The sequence below is a fragment of the Mus musculus genome, chromosome 6 (assembly GCF_000001635.26).
Source record: "Mus musculus strain C57BL/6J chromosome 6, GRCm38.p6 C57BL/6J".
Classification (NCBI taxonomy): domain Eukaryota; kingdom Metazoa; phylum Chordata; class Mammalia; order Rodentia; family Muridae; genus Mus; species Mus musculus.
In genome coordinates, this window is record NC_000072.6 from 22,106,028 (window position 1) to 22,132,968 (window position 26,941).

A 26,941-nucleotide genomic window follows, 5' to 3' on the forward strand; every position below is an offset into this window, starting at 1 on the left:
CTATAGGGTTGCAGTTCCCTTTAGTTCCTTGGGTACTTTCTCTAGTTCCTCCATTGGGGGCCCTGTGGTCCATTCAATAGCTGACTGTGAGCATCCACTTCTGTGTTTGCTAGGCCCTGGCATAGTCTCACAAGAGACAGCTATATCTGGGTCCTTTCAGCAAAATCTTGCTAGTGTATGCAATGGTGTCAGTGTTTGGAAGCTGATCATGGGATGGATCTCTGGATATGGCAATCACTAGATGGTCCATCCTTTTGTCACACTTCCAAATTTTGTCTCTGTAACTCCTTCCATGGGTGTTTTGTTTCCTATTCTAAGAAGGGGCAAAGTGTCCACACTTTGGTCTTTGTTCTCTTGAGTTTAATGTGTTTAGCAAATTGTATCTTATATCTTGGGTATCCTAAGTTTCTGGGCTATATCCACTTATCAGTGAGTACGTATTGTGAGAGTTCCTTTGTGATTGGGTTACCTCACTCAGGATGATGCCAGGTCCATCCATTTGCCTAGGAATTTCATAAATTCATTCTTTTTAATAGCTGAGTAGTACTTCATTGTGTAAATTTACCACATTTTCTGTATCCATTCCTCTGTTGAGGGGCATCTGGGTTCTTTCCAGCTTCTGGCTATTATAAATAAGGCTGCTATGAACATAGTGGAGCATGTGTCCTTCTTACCGGTTGGGGCATCTTCTGGATACCCAGAAGAGGTATTGCTGGATCTTCCGGTAGTACTATGTCCAATTTTCTGAGGAACCGCCAGACTGGTTTCCAGAGTGGTTGTACAAGCTTGCAATCCCACCAACAATGGAGGAGCGTTCCTCTTTCTCCACATCCACGCCAGCATCTGCTGTCACCTGAATTTTTGATCTTAGCCATTCTGACTGGTGTGAGGTGGAATCTCAGGGTTGTTTTGATTTGCATTTCCCTGATGATTAAGGATGTTGAACATTTTTTCAGGTGCTTCTCTGCCATTCGGTATTCCTCAGGTGAGAATTCTTTGTTCAGTTCTGAGCCCCATTTTTTAATGGGGTTATTTGATTTTCTGAAGTCCACTTTCTTGAGTTCTTTATATATGTTGGATATTAGTCCCCTATCTGATTTAGGATAGGTAAAGATCCTTTCCCAATCTGTTGGTGGTCTTTTTGTCTTATTGACGGTGTCTTTTGCCTTGCAGAAGCTTTGCAATTTTATGAGGTCCCAATTATTGATTCTTGATCTTACAGCACAAGCCATTGCTGTTCTATTCAGGAATTTTTCCCCTGTACCCATATCTTCGAGGCTTTTCCCTACTTTCTCCTCTATAAGTTTCAGTGTCTCTGGTTTTATGTGGAATTCCTTAATCCACTTAGATTTGACCTTAGTACAAGGAGATAGTAATGGATCAATTCGCAATCTTCTACATGAAAACAGCCAGTTGTGCCAGCACCATTTGTTGAAAATGCTGTCTTTTTTCCACTGGATGGTTTTAGCTCCCTTGTCAAAGATCAAGTGACCATAGGTGTGTGGGTTTATCTCTGGGTCTTCAATTCTGTTCCATTGGTCTACTTGTCTGTCACTATACCAGTACCATGCAGTTTTTATCACAATTGCTCTGTAGTACAGCTTTAGGTCAGGCATGGTGATTCCACCAGAGGTTCTTTTATCCTTGAGAAGAGTTTTTGCTATCCTAGGTTTTTTGTTATTCCAGATGAATCTGCCGATTGCCCTTTCTAATTCGTTGAAGAATTGAGTTGGAATTTTGATGGGGATTGCATTGAATCTGTAGATTGCTTTTGGCAAGATAGCCATTTTTACTATATTGATCCTGCCGATTCATGAGCATGGGAGATCTTTCCATCTTCTGAGATCTTCTTTAATTTCTTTCTTCAGAGACATGAAGTTCTTGTTATAGAGATCTTTCACTTCCTTAGTTAGAGTCACGCCTAGGTATTTTATATTATCTGTGGCTATTGAGAAGGGTGTTGTTTCCCTAATTTCTTTCTCAGCCTGTTTGTCCTTTGTGTACAGAAAGGCCATTGACTTGTTTGAGTTAATTTTATATCCAGCTACTTCACTGAAGCTGTTTATCAGGCTTAGGAGTTCTCTGGTGGAATTTTTAGGGTCACGTATATATATTATCATATCATCTGCAAAAAGTGATATTTTGACTTCTTCCTTTCCAATTTGTATCCACTTGATCTCCTTTTGTTGTCTAATTGCTCTGGCTAGGACTTCAAGTACAATGTTGAATAGGTAGGGAGAGAGTGGACAGCCTTGTCTTGTCCCTGATTTTAGTGGGATTGCTTCAAGCTTCTCACCATTTACTTTGATTCTGGCTACTGGTTTGCTGTAGATTGCTCTTATCATGTTTAGGTATGGGCCTTGAATTCCTGATCTTTCCAAGACTTTTATCATGAATGGGTGTTGGATTTTGTCAAATGCTTTCTCAGCATCTAACGAGATGATCATGTGGTTTTTGCCTTTGAGTTTGTTTATATACTGGATTACGTTGATGGATTTCCGTATATTGAACCATCCCTGCATCCCTGGGATGAAACCTACTTGGTCAGGATGGATCATTGTTTTGATGTGTTCTTGGATTCGGTTAGCAAGAACTTTATTGAGGATTTTTGCATCAATATTCATAAGGGATATTGGTCTGAAGTTCTCTATCTTTGTAGGGTCTTTTTGTGGTTTAGGTATCAGAGTAATTGTGGCTTCATTGAATGAGTTGGGTAGAGTACCTTCTGTTTCTATTTTGTGGAATCGTTTGTGAAGAACTGGGATTAGATCTTCTTTGAAGGTCTGATAGAACTCTGCACTAAACCCATCTGGTCCTGGGCTTTTCACTTGAACTTGGTGCTCACTGATTTATTTACACTGGGTTGGCCAGTGGGCTTCAGGGACCTGCCTGTCTCTGTCCCCCTAGTGCTGGGGTCACAGATATGCATCCCAATTCAAACTTTTAAGTGGGTCCTAATGATTTTTGACTTGGGCCCAAATGCTTACACAGCAGCCTCTTTACCACTGAAAAATCTCCTCCTTTCTAATGTATCCTTTTTGCAACATTGTATACTGCTTGTCACAATTAATACATGCTACATATATTAAGTATCGATATTACCTTGATATGATAATAAAAGATGAAAAGTTTTGCAAATGAGCTGTTAGGTCTTACTGTTGCTTAAAGAAAGGTTGTGTTTTAAAGTCAGTGGAGAGAGCTGTGACCTGCTTGAACCATGGTGTTTATGTAAAAAGAACTGAATAGGTCTATACACACAGTTCAATGATAAAACCTTTATAACTTTAGCTTTTGCTCTTTATGGTGAAATCTCTCTGCTCCTTTATTTGCTGCCGAGAAAGTCTGGAAGGAATGATGAAGGACTCCCGGCAGTTCTCTGAGAAGGTTGAATATAATGCAATCAAGGTTTTGCCATTCAGAGCAAATAGTTAATTTTTTATGCTTTTCGCGGCCCCTTTGGATTCCTGCCTTCTGCTACTTTCCAGTTCTCTCGCATTCTTGTGGAAGAATTCAAGATGTTTAACTGTGAAACTGCTTCCGTCACGCAGAATGTGTATTCTGATTCTCTAAGCTTAGTGTGTGCATCCCAGCGTCAGGTTGTTATGAAGTATAAGTTAATAAAGTGATTTATGTCATTGCGAGCATGGAGCTCATCCTACTACTTAAGCTTTTGATTTAACTCCAGAGGACGTGCAAAAAAGAAAAAAAAAGTATCCTAGTTTGAGTCCACCTCATTCAGTTCTCCCACAGTTTACCTTAAAGTAAGCCATTTTTAATGAACTAAAACAAATGACAAGATTTTTATATTCTTAAATCTTTTGATTTAACAAGAGTTTTTTTTCCCTTGATCCAGGCAATTTAAGTTGTTAAAAAGTTCTTTTTTCCCAAAAGGTGATTAGAGTGCATAAATTGCTCACATAGTTGAAATGATATTTTAGATTGTGGTTGAAAGGCATTTGCTTTGAAAAGCATAGATATCAGGCTCCTGTCAGCAAGCTCTTATTGGCATCCACAATAGTGTCTGGTTTTGATGGTTGCTTATGGGATGGATCCCCAGGTGGAGCAGTCTCTGAATGCTCGTTTCTGCTTCACACTTTGTCTCTGTAATTCCTTCCATGGGTACTTTGTTCCCCCTCCTAAGAAAGACTGAAGTATCCATACTTTGGTCTTCCTTCTTCTTGAGCATCAACAAATGGTGCTGGCTTCACTGGCGGTTAGCATGTAGAAGAATGCAAATTGATCCATTCTTATCTCCTTGTACAGAGCTCAGGTCTAAGTAGATCAAGGAACTCCATATAAAACCAGATATACTGAAACTTATAGAGGAGAAAGTGGGGAAGAGCCTCGAAGATATGGGCACAGGGGAAATATTCCTGAACAGAACAGCAATGGCTTGTGCTGTAAGATCAAGAATCATCAAATGGGACTTCATAAAACTATAAGGCAAAAGACACCGTCAATAAGACAAAACGGCAACCAACAGATTAGGAAAAGATCTTTACCAATCTTAAATCTGATAGGGGGCTAATATCCAATATATATAAAGAACTCGAGAAGGTGGACGCCAGAAAACCAAATAACCCTATTAAAAAATGGGTACAGAGCTAAATAAAGAATTCTCAACTGAGGAATACTAAATGGCAAAGAAGCACCTAAAGAAATGTTCAACATCCTTAATCATCAGAGAAATGCAAATCAAAACAACCCTGAGATTTCACCTCACACCAGTCAGAATGGCTAAGATCAAAAACTCAGGTGACAGCAGATGCTGGCGTGGATGTGGAGAAAGAGGAACACTCCTCCATTGCTGGTGGGACTGCAAGCTGGTACAACTACTTTGGAAATAAGTTTGGTGGTTCCTCAGAAAATTGGACATAGTTTTACCAGAAGATCCAGCTATACCTTTCCTGGGCATATACCTAGAAGATGCTCCAACTTGTACTAAGGACACATGCTCCACTAGCAGCCTTATTTATAATAGACAGAAGCTGGAAAGAACCCAGATGTTCCTCAACAGAGGAATGGATACAGAAAATATGGCAATTTACACAATGGAGTACTACTCAGCTATTAAAAACAATGAATTTATGAAATTCTTAGACAAATGGATGCATCTGGAGGCTATCATCCTAAGTGAGGAAACCCAATCATACAAGAACACACATGATATGCACTCACTGATAAGTAGATATTAGCCCAGAAGCTCAGAATCCTTCTTAGGATGGGGAACAAAATACCCATGGTAGGAGTTACAGAGACAAAGTGTGGAGCAGAGACTGAAGGAAGGACCATCCAGAGACTGCCCCACTTGGGGATCCATCCCATAAACAACCACCAAACCCAGACACTATGGCAAATGCCAACAAGAGCTAGCTGACAGGAGCCTGATATAGCTGTCTCCTGAGAAGCTCTGCCAGTGTCTGGCAAATACAGAAGTGGATGCTCACAGCCATCCATTGGACAGAGCACAGGTCCCCAATGAAGGAGCTAGAGAAAGTACCCAAGGAACTGAAGGGGTCTGCAGCCCCATAGGAGAAACATCAATATGAATTAACCAGTACCCCCAGAGCTCTATGGGTCTAAACCACCAACGAAAGAAAACACATGGTGGGACTCATGGCTTTTGCTGCATATGTAGCAGAGGATGGCCTAGTCGGTCATCAATGGGAGGAGAGGCCCTAGGTCCTGTGAAGATTCTATGCCTCAGTATAGAGGAATGCCAGGGCCAGGAATGGGAGTGGGCAGGTTGGGGAGCAGGGGAAGGAGGAAGGGGATTTTCAGAGGGGAAACTAGGAAAAGGGATAACATTTGAAATGTAAATAAAGAAAATATCTAATAAAAATGTGAGAAAAAGTGAAAAAATATAGAGAGAATATAGATAGCTCTGGTGTGTTCAGTGCCAAGTGTATACCTGCCAAAAGCTTGAACTTGCTGAGAAGGTATTTCTGAGTCAGGTTCTTATTTCTTGCATAGATGCTCTCCTAATCTTCAAGAGGAAGAGAAAATCTAGCATTCACTTAGCCTTAACATTTTGGTGGAGAATGTTCTATAGTGGAAATTATTCACATACAACACCCCCTCTCCTTATTAGGTTCTTGTTTTACTGCTTTTCCAAAATTTCCAACAAAATGAACTTAAGGAAGAAAGGGTTTATTTGATCTCACGGGTCCAGAGGATGAGATCTGTCATGGCAGACAAGGTCTGGTGGCAGGAGAAGGAGGTGGGGGGTCATATTGTTACCATAGTCAGAAAGCAGAGAGCAATGACCACTGGGGCTTAGTCTACTTTCTCGTTCTCTGGTGTGACAGTGAAAGTGGATCTTCTGACCTCTACTAACCTAATGTAGAAACCTCACAGACCAGCCAACTGGCACGAGTCTATGGTTATTCTAGAGCAGTGGTTCTCAAACTTCCTAATGCTGCAACCCTTTAATTCATTTCCTCGTGTTGTGATGACCCCAGTCATAGAATTATTTCATTGCTACTTCAGAACTATAATTCCGCTACTGTGGTGGATTGTAATATAACTATTCTTAGAGGTTGAGGTTTGTCAAAGGGGTCACTGCTCTAGAGCCTGTCAAGGTGACCATGAGTAATAACCTTTAACTCCATCCCTACAAGAAAATTTAAATATGGTATCTGTTAGAGAGAGTGAAGGGTGCTAACAACTGGGTAACGAATCCTTGACAACAGAAATCACTTTCCTTCCTTCCTTCCTTCCTTCCTTCCTTCCTTCCTTCCTCCCTCCCTCCCTCCCTCCCTCCCTCCCTTCCTTCTTTCCTTCCTTCCTTCCTTCCTTCCCCCCCCCCCCCCTCTCTCCCTTTATTTATTTCCCCTCCCTCCTCGCCTCCCAGGGCCTCCCTCTTCCCTTCCCTCCTCCCATCCACCCAACCTCCCCTTCTCCTCAGAAAAGGGGAGGCCTCCTGCAGATATCAACCAGCCTTAGCAGATCAAGTTGCAATAAGACTAGGGGCATCTTCTTCTGAGGCTGGACAAGACAGCCCAGTTAGGGGAAAGGGATCTAAAGGCAGACAACAGGGTCAGAGAGCCCCCACTCCTGCTTTAGGAGCCCCACTTGAAGACCCAGATACACAACTGTTACATATGAACAGAGGGCCCAAGTTTGTCCTATGCATGCTCTCTGGTTGACAGCTCAGTCTCCATGAGCCCTCTGGAACCAGGTTAGTTGACTCTGTAGGTTTTCTTGTGGTGTCCCTGATCTCTCTGGCTTACTCAATCCTTCCTCCCCCTCTTCCACAGGATTCTCCGAGCTCCACTTAATGTTTGGCTGTGAGTCTCTGCTTCAGTCGAAAGTACTTTCAATTATTTATTTTTAACTAAATCTCCTATGTCATGATAAACCACTATGTAATTTAAAAACAAAACAAAACAAAACAAAACAAATCCAAGGTCTCACAATGTAGCTCTAGCTGGACATTATGTCTTCCTTGTTATCTATATATCTATGTGATCAAGTTTCACACACATTTCCACCAAAATATTAGTAGTACTGATCCTAAATGTACACTGTTTTAATAAGAAGAAATGTTCTTTTAGGTGGACATGAGTTAATTCAATTAAAAAAACATATTAATCTGAAAGGTGTATTTTTAATGTGATTTTACTTTTTAGAACAGATGCCTGCATCAGAACCCTCTGGAATTTATGTTTGGGATTTTTGTTTTCACTTTTATTCCTATGGCTTAAAACCATATGATCACTGAAATTTCAAAATTTTCAATGTATAGGCATATTTTTAATTGAGAATTATAAAATAATCAAAACTATTTTGTATATGAAATATATCACCATAAATTTCTGAACTACTTGAATTACTTTAGATACATTTTCAGGATTCTGCAGAACAAACTGGTTGGATGAAAGTCAGAGATGCTTGATGAGCCTCAAAAAGACAAAATAATCATGTCCAGCAAGAGCAATGAACTTAAATTCCATCTGCATTAAAAAAATATGCCAAATACATCTTATTCCCACTTTCACTTAGACAGAGAGGCAGGAAGCTTGGGTCCTGCCTATTTAATTGAGTTGCGTGTGAGTTGAGTGTGAACCTTAAGTGGTTTTTTGTTTCATTTGTTTTTTTTTTTTTCCTTTTGAGTGTCAATGAATACCTGAAACCCTCATGCTTTAAACCTCATGTTACGTCATTTGTTTTCTCTTCTGGATTGTTCTTTCCACCATGCAAGCTTTCTGTGTACTATTTCACACCCTGGTCAAATAACAGCAAAGCCCAGGGTAAACCTGCGCACAGAAAGGGCCGAGTCCACGAGGACCTAATGTGGAAACAGCCGGTATTTTACTGTTTGCAGGAGCTAGTCAACAGAGCAAGGGGAGAATGAATGAGGTTCCGTTTTATCTTGTTTCATTTTGAAAAGTCCTGACTATTAAACTCAAGCAACATTCTTTTGGACCTTGGTGACAGAAACTACCTGTTGTCAAGACAGGATAGAAAATGGCCAAGAGGCTTGAATTTCTCTTCAACTATGTTAATTTGCACAGTAACATAATGTATGCTATATTAACCCTTTTATGTGTCCAGTTCGATAACATGAACAATATGTATACTATTGCACATCTCCAGACCTCTGGGCACTACTGAAATCCTATACTACCCATTACTAACAACTTCCCATTCTCTCTCCCCCTCAGCCCCTGCTAGGACTTTGGTGTCCCTGCACAGTTGACTTCTCTAGACACCCCATACCGAGAGGATCTGTGGTTTCTGAGATGGTTTCTCCCTTAGATAATGTTATCAAGGTTCATCCACACTGTAGCATGCTACAGAATTATTTCCCATTTAATGTTAGGTAATACCTGTGTCTCCATAGAGTATTTATTTATATCCTTTCATTTATCCAAATCTACTTGGTTGCTTCCATTTTTGAGCTACTGAAGCTATTGGTACTATGAGCATGTGTGTGCAATTATTTCTCTGTGATCTGACCTCATGTCTTCTGATAGACAATGCTGGGCCAATGATAAATCTATTCTTTTTTTTTTTTTTTTTTTTTTTTTTGCTTTTGAGAAATCACTTCTTTATATTCTCTATGGAGTTTGTGGATCATATCATAATTTCTTTATGTATCTATAACTATGGGTGTTTTTGAAGATAATTATCAGATAATAATCATCCTAACTGGTATGAGGGCTTACCTTGCTGTAGTGTTAATGTGTATTTCCCCAGTAATTGGCAGTATTGTTTACTTTTTTACATAGTTAATGTAAATACTAATACTTAAATTTCTAGTACTCTTCAATCAGAGAGGACAAAATGTCTTTCTTTCTTTCATTCACCATAACACCAAAAGAAGCCATGGGGAACTTGATTTATTACGTACAATACTATGGCACACAAGCCCAGATCAAAATATATTAGTATTCTGGTGAAGGTTCCTAGTTAGTCAAGGACTTTTCTTAAAGAAAAACTAATATTGGTTAATCTTCCATCTCTTTTCTCTAGCTCTAGGATTAAATTTTCTTATCTTAAAAACTCTTTCAAATAGCCATAAACTTCTGTTTTTCAAAATCTTTATTAAAAGTCACTGTGAAGAAAATGCATATCGTTTCATTCTAGTAAGGCACACACAAGAAACAAATGCCATGTAGATAATGTATCTGCAGTACAGGACTAAGCCCAGCGTCTTAGGTTCTGCCAACGAGCTATATCCCTAGCCTAATACATTGTTTTAAAACTACACTATCTGGAAGCTGTTGTAAACAATTCCTCTAATGCTTCTATAAAGCCATATTTAGGATTCTTCCTTCAATAACCTTACTAAACCCTGATTCTGCCTCAGATACTGGGATGTCAAAAGTAAAAGAGGTAACACCCAGCCTAAAATATCTCAGTCTAGAGAGAAGAAGAGACAAAAAGATCAACAGGTCTGAATCAGAATAACTAGCATGCATTAATCAATAGCCAATCAATACGTTGAGAATAATTTGTCCATTCTCTCTCATGAGGGAATAGAAATATTGGGATGGTGATGAGGTACTCAAATCGGGTGAAGAGTCAGGACACTTTCAAAGTATTTTAAGATCTCAAATGCACAGTAAAAGCTTACCTCTAAATACTTTGGCACATTCTCAGTTTCTCCCTTCCACCTTCAATTCATAATTGTGGTTCACTTATTCGTGTCTCCATTGCTTGAATGAATTAACGTTGTAAATGCTAACACATCTTACTGATTTTTTTTTATACCTACAAATGAGCAATGCTGTTTAAGCTGCCCATCTTTACAACTGCGATCTCGCAAGGTCATTTTCTATCCATTTACTTAGCACTAAATTTGGGTGGTGGTGTTGCACAGACAGGAAAATGAGTAGTCTGTAAGACAGAGTAACATCGTGAGTAGCTTTACTCATTCTGCGGTTGTCCTTGCCTGTTTTGATTGGAGTTTTCAGAGAAATCCTACTGTGTACCCTAGATTGGCTGTAAAACGTTGCGGTAAAATCTCCAACCCAAATAAGCCCGTGTAAAAAAAAAACACAACTCAATTAATATGAATACAGGCCATGTGCCTAGATCGGGGAGATCTACCACACACTACTATATTCCCCAGCTATGGGATTCCTTATAACTTGTGGTTCCTCCAGGCCAAGTGTTTCTGCTCCATTTTCCTTCCACTTCCTCCTCTGTTGCCCTTTCTCCCCCAACACCTCCCTGCCCCTGTCCTCCTTCTCCCCCAAAACCTTTCAGCTCCACCTTCCCTTCCACTTCCCAATCACTGGCTCTAGCCTTTATTTTACAAGTTAAAATGGGCAGAAGGTTCACAAGAAGCCACCTGATTCACTCCTCATCCCAGGCAGCCCCTTGTGGGGAAGCAGAATTAGCATCAAAATACAGGGCTATCCACAACCGTAAATGAACTATGCAAGTCAAGTGGTCTTCAATATCTTCTGCCTACTTTTTGCCACATGAGTTGTTGAGTTTTTGTTCAAGGCCCCAATTTCCTTGAGAAGTTACACTGTCTTATTTATTTAACTTAGAGATGTTGACTGGGGGTAGGATGTAGCAGTGTCATGAGGAACTTACTGAAGATGCACTGTTGCAACTCCTAGCACTCAAAAAAGGGGGGAGAGCATTATCCATCATTCTAAAAGGACAGAAGTGCTTGCTTAGTATTTAGGGTGTGTCTCCATGTTTCAAATGAGCAGCAAGGTAATGTTAGGTTGCTCCTTCTTGGATTTGTAGGGGAAAGATGACATCTCCCGAGTGAGATGTGTTTCAGGTACTGATATCAAATTGCCTCTGATTGGATGCATTCTGCGAGGTCATCAAGGATGTGTTATTGTGCATCTGAGTGCATGAAGATGCACAGATCCCAGGTAATATGACAAAGGAAATATCATTAGCTTAGTCGTTCACAGTGAAAACAGAAACAGGAATGAGTTGCTCATTTAGTCTAAGTGATTCATGGGGAATAATAAATGTATTATTCTCTCTCTGGGAGACTTGCTGCAGATCTCTCTCTCTCTCTCTCTCTCTCTCTCTCTCTCTCTCTCTCTCTCTCTCTCACACACACACACACACACACACACACACTAGATACCAGATGGCGCTCCTTTTATTTATGACATGTGATGTTTGTTGACATTGTGCTGAGTAAGTTAAATAAGTATGAAGAACAGGAACTGCTATTAATCCCATGGAGTGTCCATGTGGCACAGAGCCAGAGTTGAGGTGCAACCACAGTGCTGGAAATGTGTCCCCAGGTCACAGAATGCAGGCTTCCTACAAGATGGAAATCTTACCAAAGTGCTAATGGATTAACTGAGTAGACTCTCTGTCCACTGCTGGCTATTCTGGTTATTGATGGAGAGACAATCACCTTCACACCACGGGAGTAAATACAATCCCAAGATACTAATTTGCTGGTCTCCCATATGGAGGCCGTAATTTGACACTTAGTCTTGCACACCACATTTGCTATGCAGAACTTTTCAACATTGATATATCATTAACCTTAAACTGAGTGACACTCAGGTGACATTTATGTGGAAAGGAATGCACAAATATCATTAGCAACCCCTTCTATATACTATGGTGAATGTAGTGAAATTTATATTGCTTATATTTAGAAGCATGCAATGTTATTCTAATTTGACTCACGGATGTTAACGATTTTACTGTTAGCATTAATTTGTTTTCTTTTAATTATACAATTACTACATTCATTTTCCTAAGTAAAACAGAAAAATACCTCAGTTGCCAGATGCCATTGATATGTTCTTAGGGTCTTAACGTCTGGTCTCATTAGATTTCTGGTTTTGGCTTGTAAAAGTTTATGATTTTGTTGTTTATGTTGGGGAATTTCCCTGGCACGTTTTAAAGATATGGCTACTATTTTCCATTGATTATTTCTGCCAACCTTTGTCCTTCATGATCATCACGACGGATGTTTTCCGTGTGTGAGCCTCTGCAGCTCTGACAGGTTTAGCCTCTTCTTCCAAAAGCATTCATCAAATACCTGCTGCATGTTTTCTCAAAAAATATTTTTTGTTCTTTATCTTTGAAAGCCCATGTTTATCTAGAGAAAGTCTGTGACTCAGTAAGACTTGGTTTATATTTTTGAAAAATATTGACATGAAATGTAATGCTAAGCATCTTCAAAAGGTAGTTTTGTCTGACGACTCATAATATTTAAGGAAATAAGGATTGCTGTTTGTGAGGCTAACTGTATTGTCGACAAGAAGACATAGACACTTGAGTTTCTCCTCCTCCTTAATCCTACCTTATCTTGTCCATCACAGGAAATCTTAGATTAAAACATTATCCCAGTCCTGTGATTCTCCCAGGTTGTTCTCTGGCTGTTCCAGGTTGCCCCCAGGGAAAAAAAATGAGATAAAGGGAAACAACTTTGAAAGATATTTTTATTCTGATATAGTCAGAAAATTGGTCATTAAAAACCAAATAATTTTATCGTTTATACTGGTTTTCCAATATTTTTTCCCCGTGTTGGGCACACAGCTTTCTTGTGAGTGGGTATTAGCCTCATTGTAAAGGGAGGAAACACAAATTTGAGGAGAGAGTCAGAAGTCCACTCTCCTGACTGATAGAGCCACATGTCAAGCCACAGAGCTCAGATTGCGACCCTGATACTACTTTAGGTGCACTCTCCTTCCAATGATCCCATACTCTAAGAAAAATGGAAAGAGAATGCCAAGCTGAGTTGTAAGGTATTTGAACCTTTCTCTTTTTCTTTGTGACTTAAATGAAAAATGTTTAAATCTTAGATTCTCACATTTTTCTATTTAAAGGGTTTTTTCTTGTTTTTTGTTTTGTTTTGTTTTGTTCATTCGTTTGTTTTGACATGGAGACCCTAAAGGACCCTAAGGATCACTTCCTATCACTGACCTTGGAAACAATAGGCAGATAGAAATTTATTTTGCCATGTCTGTTTTTTTTTTCCCCCAGCTGCAGATGTTTTTTGAGACATTCCTGAGGACCAGTTCGCCTCTGCAAGCACTGGACAGCATGAAGGAAGCCATTAGCAAGCTCCTGTTGGTAGCTGAGGTGTTTAGTGACGCATCTACTCTGGGACCAAAGACCTTCAATAGGTGAGCAAGAGACAGACAAAGACAGAGTCAGAGACAGAGTCAGAGACAGAGACAGAGACAGAGACAGAGTCAGAGACAGAGACAGAGACAGAGTCAGAGACAGAGACAGAGACAGAGTCAGAGTCAGAGACAGAGACAGAGACAGAGTCAGAGACAGAGACAGACAGAGACAGAGACAGAGACAGAGACAGAGTCAGAGACAGAGACAGAGACAGAGACAGAGTCAGAGTCAGAGACAGAGACAGAGACAGAGACAGAGTCAGAGACAGAGACAGACAGAGACAGAGACAGAGACAGAGACAGAGTCAGAGACAGAGACAGAGACAGAGTCAGAGTCAGAGACAGAGACAGAGACAGAGTCAGAGACAGAGACAGAGACAGAGACAGAGTCAGAGTCAGAGACAGAGACAGAGACAGACAGAGACAGAGACAGAGACAGAGACAGAGACAGAGACAGGCAGGGATTGAGGGAAGGAGGGAAGAAGGGAGGAAGACTCTAAAATTTATTAGTGTAAAGCTTAATTATGGAAAGTAAATAGTACTTGGAAAAGTGTATGTCACCACATTATAATATGATCTTTTAAACATACATGGCCTCATTTACAGATTCTAAGACTTCAGAGTTTGGTACATGCCATTTTTGTATCCAAATAGTGAGAAGAAATAAAATTCAGGGTTTTTCATACTATCACCATCATAGTCATCATAGTCATAATCATTTCTTTTTCAGCAATCTTACTTTGCGACATACACTAGCCTCGGACTTATGATTCTCCTGTCTCCACTTCCTAAGTGCTGGGTCTACAAGCTTGTGCTTGGATCCTAAAATTAATTTGGAATTGTAGACAACTTTAAAGTATTTTCAGCAAATATACTAAGTATTGACTGCATATAACTTTGCCTAGATGTAATGCATTTTGTTCTCAAATGTCCTAATGATTTCAGATGCTGAGAAAGAAACAAAAGCTTTTGATGGGAAAATGGGGTCACCTCTGTTCTCGGACCTCAGCTTCTTTGACTCTAGCTTATTTGCTTTATTCTAAGGAAATGTTAACTCTAGTTGTCCAAAAAGAGAGAGGTGCTCATTCCCACACTTTCTGCACATGTCTGTGTTAAAAATAACCATATCAGGGTTCTCATGGAATAACATCATTAGCTAATGTAGTATATCATGCAAAATGGAGGCCTATTTGCATTTTCTTTACTGAACAAAGGAGATTCAACCCCACAATCAGTTTCATGTAATTCCCTATTATGCATGCTACTGACCTTTTAACTTATTGAAATTTAATAGTATCAATTATTAACAATGCTACAATAGCAGAGTAAGAGTAGCTAAGAGACTCTGATGTCCCGTTACTTTGTTCTTTCCCTTCTAGATGTATACAGTGTTTTCAGCTTTTAACCTTTGATGTTGGTTATGGAGATTCAGGATATCCTGTGGTGCTCCAGGTGAGTGAGCAGGATGAAGGGTGTGTATTGGGGGGTGAGAGTGTGTTTTCATTCACAGCTACCAGTTGGTTAATAATAACTAGCATTGCAGTCAGTACAGGCTGATGCACCCATGGCTCCTAACAAGTGGGGAATCTGTGAACTCTAATAACCATGGCAGACACACCAGGACAAACACCGAGTTTCCTGTAGTTCCCCAAATTCCCCAAATTCATGAACAAAGATGGTATTAAGTCAAATACGTGTTCACGGAGAAAAGCAAGACATATCGGTAATAGCAAACAGGTGACTCAGGGACTTTCGTGGTGTTGTGAAAAGATAACTCTGTCCTTGGTCTCCATTTTAAGTAAGAAATCTGTGGGGACTAGACAGACTGCTCACTGGCAGAATTCTTGCCTGGAATGTACTAAGTTGTAGGTTTTATCCTAGCAATACAAATAAACAAATTAGTTTTAAATTTTAATTTAAAGGCATAGAAAGTCCTGTGTATTTTAAAAATGTTTTTCTGGTATATGTACCTATAAATGTGAGGGTTTTTCTTTTTAGTTTTCTTTGAGTTATAACTCTTTTAGATTGCAGCATATTTTTTTTCAGATCTCAGCATATTTTTCTTCTAAGCAGCCTTCAGTGGTAAAGATTTTAAAAATTGAATCCATTAACTTATTTTTTAAAAGCTGTCTATTGAGCTATAAAGTGGGAAGGTAAGGGAAAGAAAATAATCTAATGGGTAACCAGAGTTCAACTCTACTAATATTTACTTTTTTCCCAAACTATAATATTTGCAGTTTTAAGATTCTTCTATAAAATTTTCAATCTTACAGAATCTTTAAGTGGCCATTCACTTTTCAAATGTAATCGTAGACATCAACCTTTTAAAAACGTGTGTTTGGGGAAGGATGTCATGTCTTATCTTCCGTGGAGAAATATAGTAAGCTATAAAGCGTTTCAAGATAAATGAACGCACTGTTGAAACAACTTTTGGTATAGCATTGGAAATGTAAATGAGCTAAATACCTAATAAAAAATGGAAAAAAAAAAAAAAAAAGATTGGCATCTTCCTTCATCAGAAGCGGTCCTCACGTTTACAAAACTGTTAGCTTCCAGAAGACCACTAGATGGCAGCTCTGGTCTACAATCCAACCTGGAATAAGCCAGGCCTTAAGGGCTCCTTTCACTGTACTGGCTTCTCTTCCTTCAAAGGTACATGAACATTTACATTTTCACGATGATGAGAATTTCAGCGCGGAGGACCAAAATGCGGAAAATATTATTTTAAGGGATACTTTCGACTTCCTCTTCTCCAATGCGTCTTCACTGTCCATGGTTTCTGAGATGTTGCAGAGGCGTGACTCAGCAGGTGCATTCGTGGTAAGCTCACACTTGCACACTGACAAGCGGTTTTGCAGTCACCGGTTATTTTTATTGTGCGATTTAATTCTTTACTTGAAATTAATTTGTAATTATTACCTATTATTGTGAGCTTCTGGATTTTTTTTTTTCTGGTCTAAGGGGCAACATTGTTTTATATTGACTCAGTGGGCCTGTGAAAGGTTATGAAAGAAAGTGATGTAAAAAAGCTCACAGTTGTTGAGGAATATTCATGGATACTTTGAAACAATGGTAGATGTTTATACACTTTAGGATACTTCACAGAGGCTCTTAGAACTCTTTAAAGGCAATCTAGGATGCCAGGGTACTCCAGGATGACTCCAGGGGAACTGATCTAAAACATTAATTTGCTTAAATATTCATGACTGTTAGCACTGCAAGCTAGATGCTGACAGCCAGGGTGGAGTGTTTCAGAGGAGTGCTGATTTTTTTTTTTTTTAATGGTAGGCTAGCACAATGGTTATACACTAAAATCTCTGTACAGGTTATCATAGTATATTCCTCCATTGTTTTTTTTTTTTTTTTTTTTTTTGAACCCCATACTTGGAGAATTTGGAAGACGAGAATGTAAAAATTCTCACAAAGGTACTGATAGTGTCTGTCATACACACCTCTTCCCACAGCATCACTCCATCTCAGGGTCACACTAGGAGGCAAATACTTGTGTGGAAACCTGGGCTGGTAGGTGCAAGTCTATGAAACCCTTCACCGGCAGTGATCCACACTGGGGCTACCTGCACAGATGCTCTGAGATATTTTCACCTCTAGAGCACTCAGAAGGCCCAAGGGGGAAACTTGCATTCCTAAACTGTGGTCCCACACATCCTGTCTCCTGCACTCACAGCCCCCACCCCCTTACTACCAAGGTACTGTTGGCTTAGCTCAGACAGTTGGTCTTATCAAGTATGTTTTTTTTTTAAATCTTTGGATAGTGTTGTGACAACATATCATTTCTGTGAATTCTATAACTTTAATAAGTTTAGCTGTTACAGAGTGTTACAGAGTTTGATCTATTTATTAAGAAGGAGTGAGGAAAGATGGTTGACTGGTTCCAAGTCACTTAATGCTTTTTTTTTTTTTTTTTTTTTTTTTTTTACCCTTTCTAGGACGGAAACTATGAAAAGGAATTAAATCAGTGCCTGTCATTCGAGGAAATTCACTCAATTAGGACTTTTGTAAAGGAACTTGGGAGTTTGGGACAATTCCAACTGGTAAAACAAAAGTGACATTTCTTTCCACTTGGTGACTGACATTATGATATTAATAGATTAGCCATAAACTGCCCGATTTTCCCCCTTCAAACCACACACAGATATTTCTTTACAACGCTTTTGTAAGCTGTTTCCGTCCTTTGGGGAAGATGTCGATGCTTTGCTTTAAGAGTTTGCTAATAATATGGACTTTACCAGAAGTAAAGGGTATGACATCACAGTAGCTGCCAGGGTGTCACAGGTCTCTGGGGAAGATGTTGCTATATTTCCAAGGTCTTTCATTCTTAGCTTTGGGGCATGTACAAGCAACCAGTTTGTTACTTTTTAATTACTCTTTTGAGGAAAAATAAGCATAATTAATATAATAAGACTTTTTAAAACAGCCTAATCTTAATTGGTAGTAGCAATATCACAGGAGTTCAATAATAGAATATATGCTAGTAGCATCCTCATAGCAGCTCTTGCAGGTTTCAATCCTTAGAAGGACAATGCTTTGCTCACCCTGGAATTTTTGGGATGTTCATCAATTTATTGGTCAATATCAAAGCTTCGGTAATAACTACACATGACTGTCCGTGTCTAATGCGTTTTCTTTCATTTCTGCCACTAATGTAGACTACAGAAAATAATTTATATTTTACTTGATATGTCTTTGTATAAATCTATGTTCAAATAGTATTTCAAATTAATTGTTAAGGTACTAATGTGATGCGAGGTTCAAAGATTCCTTGTAGCTCTTTCAGCCTGTATACATAGGTTACTTATGTGAGTTGTAACCAGAAGACCAAGCTAACCAACAAAAGACTGACATATTTTGTACAACTCAGCCCCATAGTATAGAGGACTGAGAGTAAACCTTGTGAACCTAAGACAGTGTTACCAATATACTGATTATCTTAATTGGTTTACATGTATTAAATAACAGTCTAGCTCAATGGCTTAGGTACCCACTCACCTGTAGGAACTTATCACTCGTGATACTGTAATGCAATCGGCCTCTGCTGAAACAGGAGAAGCAAAGGAACAAGGGAAACTCTCAGTTTCTTGACTCAGAGTAGAGGCAAGATAGCCAGTTTCCTCTTTTTGTGGGATCCGTAGTTCTCAGCCTGGCATACTTCGCTTGTAGCACAAAAGGACTTCTCTATTTCCCCCACTGCCTGACTTCCTCTATTACCACGCCGTTTTCAGGGTTTGATTGCTGGAAAGGAGAGATCCATTTATAGTCACTGAAAAAGAAGGGGGGAAAAAGTGACTCCATTGGGAAATATGATCATCAACTGCTTTTATAATGCATTTAAAAGCAACCTTTAAAAGCCTCGAAAAAGTACCAAAATTTAAATTATAACGGTGACCAATAGATCCAATAGATTCTCTCTCTCTCTCTCTCTCTCTCTCTCTCTCTCTCTCTCTGTGTGTGTGTGTGTGTGTGTGTGTGTGCGTGCGCGCGCGCGCGCGCGTGCACGTGTGTGCACATGTGTGTATACAAGCGTATACCAGTAAGAATGGCGATCAGGATCTTGGTCCGGGACCCGCCGAACTTAGGAAATTAGTCTGAACAGGTGAGAGGGTGCGCCAGAGAACCTGACAGCCTCTGGAACAGGCAGAAGCGCGGAGGGGCTGAGGCAGCACCCTGCGTGGGCCGGGGACAGCCGGCCACCTTCCGGACCGGAGGACAGGTGCCCGCCCGGCTGGGGAGGCGACCTAAGCCACAGCAGCAGCGGTCGCCATCTTGGTCCGGGACCCGCCGAACTTAGGAAATTAGTCTGAACAGGTGAGAGGGTGCGCCAGAGAACCTGACAGCTTCTGGAACAGGCGGAAGCACAGAGGCGCTGGGGCAGCACCCTGCGTGGGCCGGGGACAGCCGGCCACCTTCCGGACCAGAGGACAGGTGCCCACCCGGCTGGGGAGGCGGCCTAAGCCACAGCAGCAGCGGTCGCCATCTTGGTCCGGGACCCGCCGAACTTAGGAAATTAGTCTGAACAGGTGAGAGGGTGCGCCAGAGAACCTGACAGCTTCTGGAACAGGCAGAAGCACAGAGGCGCTGAGGCAGCACCCTGTGTGGGCCGGGGACAGCCGGCCACCTTCCGGACCAGAGGACAGGTGCCCGCCCGGCTGGGGAGGCGACCTAAGCCACAGCAGCAGCGGTCGCCATCTTGGTCCCGGGACTCCAAGGAACTTAGGAATTTAGTCTGCTTAGGTGAGAGTCTGTACTACCTGGGAACTGCCAAAGCAACACAGTGTCTGAGAAAGGTCCTGTTTTGGGCCTTCTTCTTCGGCCAGGAGGAGGTCCAAATACAAGATATCTGCGCACCTTCCCTGTAAGAGAGCTTGCCAGCAGAGAGTGCTCTGAGCACTGAAACTCAGAGGAGAGAATCTGTCTCCCAGGTCTGCTGATAGACGGTAACAGAATCATCAGAAGAACAATCTCTAAACAGAGTCAACTATAACTACTAACTCCAGAGATTACCAGATGGCGAAAGGTAAACGGAGGAATCTTACTAACAGGAACCAAGTCCACTCACCATCACCAGAACCCAGCACACCCACTTCGCCCAGTCCAGGGAACCCCAACACACCTGAGAACCTAGACCTAGATTTAAAAGCATATCTCATGATGATGGTAGAGGACATCAAGAAGGACTTTAATAAATCACTTAAAGAAATACAGGAGAACACTGCTAAAGAGTTACAAGTCCTTAAAGAAAAACAGGAAAACACAATCAAACAGGTAGAAGTCCTTACAGAAAAAGAGGAAAAAACATACAAACAGGTGATGGAAATGAACAAAACCATACTAGACCTAAAAAGGGAAGTAGACACAATAAAGAAAACTCAAAGCGAGGCAACACTAGAGATAGAAACCCTAGGAAAGAAATCTGGAACCATAGATTTGAGCATCAGCAACAGAATACAAGAGATGGAAGAGAGAATCTCAGGTGCAGAAGATTCCATAGAGAACATCGGCACAACAATCAAAGAAAATGGAAAATGCAAAAAGATCCTAACTCAAAATATCCAGGAAATCCAGGACACAATAAGAAGACCAAACGTACGGATAATAGGAGTGGATGAGAATGAAGATTTTCAACTCAAAGGTCCAGCAAACATCTTCAACAAAATTATTGAAGAAAACTTCCCAAATCTAAAGAATGAGATGCATATGAACATACAAGAAGCCTACAGAACTCCAAATAGACTGGACCAGAAAAGAAATTCCTCCCGACACATAATAATCAGAACATCAAATGCATTAAATAAAGATAGAATACTAAAAGCAGTAAGGGAAAAAGGTCAAGTAACATATAAAGGCAAGCCTATCAGAATTACACCAGATTTTTCACCAGAGACTATGAAAGCAAGAAGAGCCTGGACAGATGTTATACAGACACTAAGAGAACACAAACTGCAGCCCAGGCTACTATACCCAGCCAAACTCTCAATTATCATAGAGGGAGAAACCAAAGTATTCCACGACAAAACCAAATTCACGCATTATCTCTCCACGAATCCAGCCCTTCAAAGGATAATAACAGAAAAAAACCAATACAAGAACGGGAACAACGCCCTAGAAAAAACAAGAAGGTAATCCCTCAACAAACCTAAAAGAAGACAGCTACAAGAACAGAATGCCACCTTTAACAACTAAAATAACAGGAAGCAACAATTGCTTTTCCTTAATATCTCTTAACATCAATGGTCTCAACTCGCCAATAAAAAGACATAGACTAACAAACTGGCTACACAAACAAGACCCAACATTTTGCTGCTTACAGGAAACTCATCTCAGAGAAAAAGATAGACACTACCTCAGAATGAAAGGCTGGAAAACAATTTTCCAAGCAAATGGTATGAAGAAACAAGCAGGAGTAGCCATCCTAATATCTGATAAGATTGACTTCCAACCCAAAGTCATCAAAAAAGACAAGGAGGGACACTTCATTCTCATCAAAGGTAAAATCCTCCAAGAGGAACTCTCAATTCTGAATATCTATGCTCCAAATACAAGAGCAGCCACATTCACTAAAGAAACTTTAGTAAAGCTCAAAGCACACATTGCGCCTCACACAATAATAGTGGGAGACTTCAACACACCACTCTCACCAATGGACAGATCATGGAAACAGAAACTAAACAGGGACACACTGAAACTAACAGAAGTGATGAAACAAATGGATCTGACAGATATCTACAGAACATTTTTCCCTAAAACAAAAGGATATACCTTCTTCTCAGCACCTCATGGTACCTTCTCCAAAATTGACCACATAATAGGTCACAAATCAGGCCTCAACAGATTCAAAAATATTGAAATTGTCCCATGTATCCTATCAGATCACCATGCACTAAGGCTGATCTTCAATAACAAAATAAATAACAGAAAGCCAACATTCACATGGAAACTGAACAACACTCTTCTCAATGATACCTTGGTCAAGGAAGGAATAAAGAAAGAAATTAAAGACTTTTTAGAGTTTAATGAAAATGAAGCCACAACGTACCCAAACCTTTGGGACACAATGAAAGCATTTCTAAGAGGGAAACTCATAGCTATGAGTGCCTTCAAGAAAAAACGGGAGAGAGCACATACTAGCAGCTTGACAACACATCTAAAAGCTCTAGAAAAAAAGGAAGCAAATTCACCCAAGAGGAGTAGACGGCAGGAAATAATCAAACTCAGAGGTGAAATCAACCAAGTGGAAACAAGAAGAACTATTCAAAGAATTAACCAAACGAGGAGTTGGTTCTTTGAGAAAATCAACAAGATAGATAAACCCTTAGCTAGACTCACTAAAGGGCACAGGGACAAAATCCTAATTAACAAAATCAGAAATGAAAAGGGAGACATAACAACAGATCCTGAAGAAATCCAAAACACCATCAGATCCTTCTACAAAAGGCTATACTCAACAAAACTGGAAAACCTGGACGAAATGGACAAATTTCTGGACAGATACCAGGTACCAAAGTTGAATCAGGATCAAGTTGACCTTCTAAACAGTCCCATATCCCCTAAAGAAATAGAAGCAGTTATTAATAGTCTCCCAGCCAAAAAAAGCCCAGGACCAGACGGGTTTAGTGCAGAGTTCTATCAGACCTTCAAAGAAGATCTAACTCCAGTTCAGCACAAACTTTTTCACAAGATAGAAGTAGAAGGTATTCTACCCAACTCATTTTATGAAGCCACTATTACTCTGATACCTAAACCACAGAAAGATCCAACAAAGATAGAGAACTTCAGACCAATTTCTCTTATGAACATCGATGCAAAAATCCTTAATAAAATTCTCGCTAACCGAATCCAAGAACACATTAAAGCAATCATCCATCCTGACCAAGTAGGTTTTATTCCAGGGATGCAGGGATGGTTTAATATACGAAAATCCATCAATGTAATCCATTATATAAACAAACTCAAAGACAAAAACCACATGATCATCTCGTTAGATGCAGAAAAAGCATTTGACAAGATCCAACACCCATTCATGATAAAAGTTCTGGAAAGATCAGGAATTCAAGGCCAATACCTAAACATGATAAAAGCAATCTACAGCAAACCAGTAGCCAACATCAAAGTAAATGGAGAGAAGCTGGAAGCAATCCCACTAAAATCAGGGACTAGACAAGGCTGCCCACTTTCTCCCTACCTTTTCAACATAGTACTTGAAGTATTAGCCAGAGCAATTCGACAACAAAAGGAGATCAAGGGGATACAAATTGGAAAAGAGGAAGTCAAAATATCACTTTTTGCAGATGATATGATAGTATATATAAGTGACCCTAAAAATTCCACCAGAGAACTCCTAAACCTGATAAACAGCTTCGGTGAAGTAGCTGGATATAAAATTAACTCAAACAAGTCAATGGCCTTTCTCTACACAAAGAATAAACAGGCTGAGAAAGAAATTAGGGAAACAACACCCTTCTCAATAGCCACAAATAATATAAAATATCTCGGCGTGACTCTAACGAAGGAAGTGAAAGATCTGTATGATAAAAACTTCAAGTCCCTGAAGAAAGAAATTAAAGAAGATCTCAGAAGATGGAAAGATCTCCCATGCTCATGGATTGGCAGGACCAACATTGTAAAAATGGCTATCTTGCCAAAAGCAATCTACAGATTCAATGCAATCCCCATTAAAATTCCAACTCAATTCTTCAACGAATTAGAAGGAGCAATTTGCAAATTCATCTGGAATAACAAAAAACCGAGGATAGCAAAAACTCTTCTCAAGGATAAAAGAACCTCTGGTGGAATCACCATGCCTGACCTAAAGCTTTACTACAGAGCAATTGTGATAAAAACTGCATGGTACTGGTATAGAGACAGACAAGTGGACCAATGGAATAGAATTGAAGACCCAGAAATGAACCCACACACCTATGGTCACTTGATCTTCGACAAGGGAGCCAAAACCAACCAGTGGAAGAAAGACAGCATTTTCAACAATTGGTGCTGGCACAACTGGTTGTTATCATGTAGAAGAATGCGAATCGATCCATACTTATCTCCTTGTACTAAGGTCAAATCTAAGTGGATCAAGGAACTTCACATAAAACCAGAGACACTGAAACTTATAGAGGAGAAAGTGGGGAAAAGCCTTGAAGATATGGGCACAGGGGAAAAATTCCTGAACAGAACAGCAATGGCTTGTGCTGTAAGATCGAGAATTGACAAATGGGACCTAATGAAACTCCAAAGTTTCTGCAAGGCAAAAGACACTGTCTATAAGACAAAAAGACCACCAACAGACTGGGAAAGGATCTTTACCTATCCTAAATCAGATAGGGGACTAATATCCAACATATATAAAGAACTCAAGAAGGTGGACCTCAGAAAATCAAATAACCCCCTTAAAAAATGGGGCTCAGAACTGAACAAAGAATTCTCACCTGAGGAATACCGAATGGCAGAGAAGCACCTGAAAAAATGTTCAACATCCTTAATCATCAGGGAAATGCAAATCAAAACAACCCTGAGATTCCACCTCACACCAGTGAGAATGGCTAAGATCAAAAATTCAGGTGACAGCAGATGCTGGCGAGGATGTGGAGAAAGAGGAACACTCCTCCATTGTTGGTGGAATTGCAGGCTTGTACAACCACTCTGGAAATCAGTCTGGCGGTTCCTCAGAAAATTGGACATAGTACTACCGGAGGATCCAGCAATACCTCTCCTGGGCATATATCCAGAAGAAGCCCCAACTGGTAAGAAGGACACATGCTCCACTATGTTCATAGCAGCCTTATTTATAATAGCCAGAAACTGGAAAGAACCCAGATGCCCCTCAACAGAGGAATGGATACAGAAAATGTGGTACATCTACACAATGGAGTACTACTCAGCTATTAAAAAGAATGAATTTATGAAATTCCTAGCCAAATGGATGGACCTGGAGAGCATCATCCTGAGTGAGGTAACACAATCCCAAAGGAACTCACACAATATGTACTCACTGATAAGTGGATACTAGCCCAAAACCTAGGATACCCACGATATAAGATACAATTTCCTAAACACATGAAACTCAAGAAAAATGAAGACTGAAGTGTGGACACTATGCCCCTCCTTAGAAGTGGGAACAAAACACCCATGGAAGGAGTTACAGAAACAAAGTTTGGAGCTGAGATGAAAGGATGGACCATGTAGAGACTGCCATATCCAGGGATCCACCCCATAATCAGCATCCAAACGCTGACACCATTGCATATACTAGCAAGATTTTATCGAAAGGACCCAGATGTAGCTGTCTCTTGTGAGACTATGCCGGGGCCTAGCAAACACAGAAGTGGATGCTCACAGTCAGCTAATGGATGGATCACAGGGCTCCCAATGGAGGAGCTAGAGAAAGTACCCAAGGAGCTAAAGGGATCTTCAACCCTATAGGTGGAACAACATTATGAACTAACCAGTACCCCTGAGCTCTTGACTCTAGCTGCATATGTATCAAAAGATGGCCTAGTCGGCCATCACTGGAAAGAGAGGCCCATTGGACACGCAGACTTTGTGTGCCCCGGTACAGGGGAACGCCAGGGCCAAAGGGGGGGAGTGGGTGGGTAGGGGAGTGGGGGTGGGTGGGTAAGGGGGACTTTTGGTATAGCATTGGAAATGTAAATGAGCTAAATACCTAATAAAAAATGGAAAAAAAAAAAAAAAAAAAAAAAAAAAAGAATGGCGATCAGAAGAGAACCCCTGCTGTCAGTCCGTATGTGCTATCTGCCTCATTTTCTAAGATCGTCTCTCATTGGCTCAAGACTCATCAAATAGGCTGGGCTGGCCATTCAGTGAGCTGATGGGGTCCATGAGTCTCTACTTCCTTTGCTGGATGCTGAATGACGTCATGTTTGGCTTTCTTCTGGTGTTTGGAGATCTAACTGGCGTCTTCATGCTTTCATTGCATCGGTGTTACCCTCCCAGCTCGTGACCAGCAGGGTTTTAATAAATAATTGCTTGGCCAAACAATATCCAACTAAATATAATCAGTATCCGTAATTCTACATTTTGAATTACTTTTCAGAGTTTCAACTGATCTGTTTTGTTCTGCTAATGTTTTCTTTGAACATTTCTTCTCAGCTCTTCCCGTCCAGTGTTCCTGGGATTCGGTCTCTGATGGGTGAATTTTATGATATGGCAACTCCTGGCTCAGTCCTGTCGCAGTACTGGTCCCTTTTAAATGTATTTGAACAATTTTGGCTCATGAATAAAAAGGCACAGCTACAGCCACTGGAATGGTAAGAGAGCCACAAATCTGAATTGTGCAATCCAAAAAAAAAAAAAAAAAAAAAACCCAAAAACTTAAGTCTGAAAGGTTGATTTCAAAAGGCTTTGCCTACATTAAAGCGAGCAACAACAACAACAAAAAGAAGTATGCCCAAAAATTCATGGTCTGGAAAATAAATGACTTTCAAGCACTGAAACCATAATGGTTCTGGTGGTCATCAGACCCTGTAACAAATAAAAAAAGACGTCCAGCAGTTCCAAATGAAGATGCAACTCTATTACAAAGTAATGTTTAAAATTAAACATTCCAGTACCGTTTCACCTCATGATCCATACCTTTGGATTACTGAAGCATCTGCAAGATTAGACCCGGCTTGTGTTATGAGCCATCCATCATCCTGGAGTTAGATACAGCAGGCACATTTATTTGGACGTGAGAAAGGCATGGCTTTATTCTGAATAAAAAAAAATAATAATCTAATTTTATAAATCTATACTGTGCTTCATTTGGCTTGCTTTTAGAGAATGCTTTCCCATCTTCATTTCTGTTGAATGAGAGGTAACCGTGAGGGGACAGGCAGGTGAGATAATGA

General features: G+C 40.3%; 1 protein-coding gene across 6 annotated transcripts in view; it reads left to right on the forward strand.

The window, feature by feature from the left end:
* Positions 1–26,941, forward strand: part of Cped1 (cadherin-like and PC-esterase domain containing 1) — a 270,698-nt gene that overhangs the window by 120,318 nt on the left and 123,439 nt on the right. For all 6 annotated transcript variants that reach the window (XM_006505040.4, XM_011241054.3, XM_006505042.4 and 3 more), the window contains 5 exons: positions 13,435–13,577; positions 14,957–15,029; positions 16,230–16,397; positions 17,525–17,629; positions 26,202–26,359. In XM_006505040.4, the coding sequence (XP_006505103.1) occupies positions 13,435–13,577; positions 14,957–15,029; positions 16,230–16,397; positions 17,525–17,629; positions 26,202–26,359 (647 nt within the window). The remainder of the gene's footprint in view (positions 1–13,434; positions 13,578–14,956; positions 15,030–16,229; positions 16,398–17,524; positions 17,630–26,201; positions 26,360–26,941) is intronic.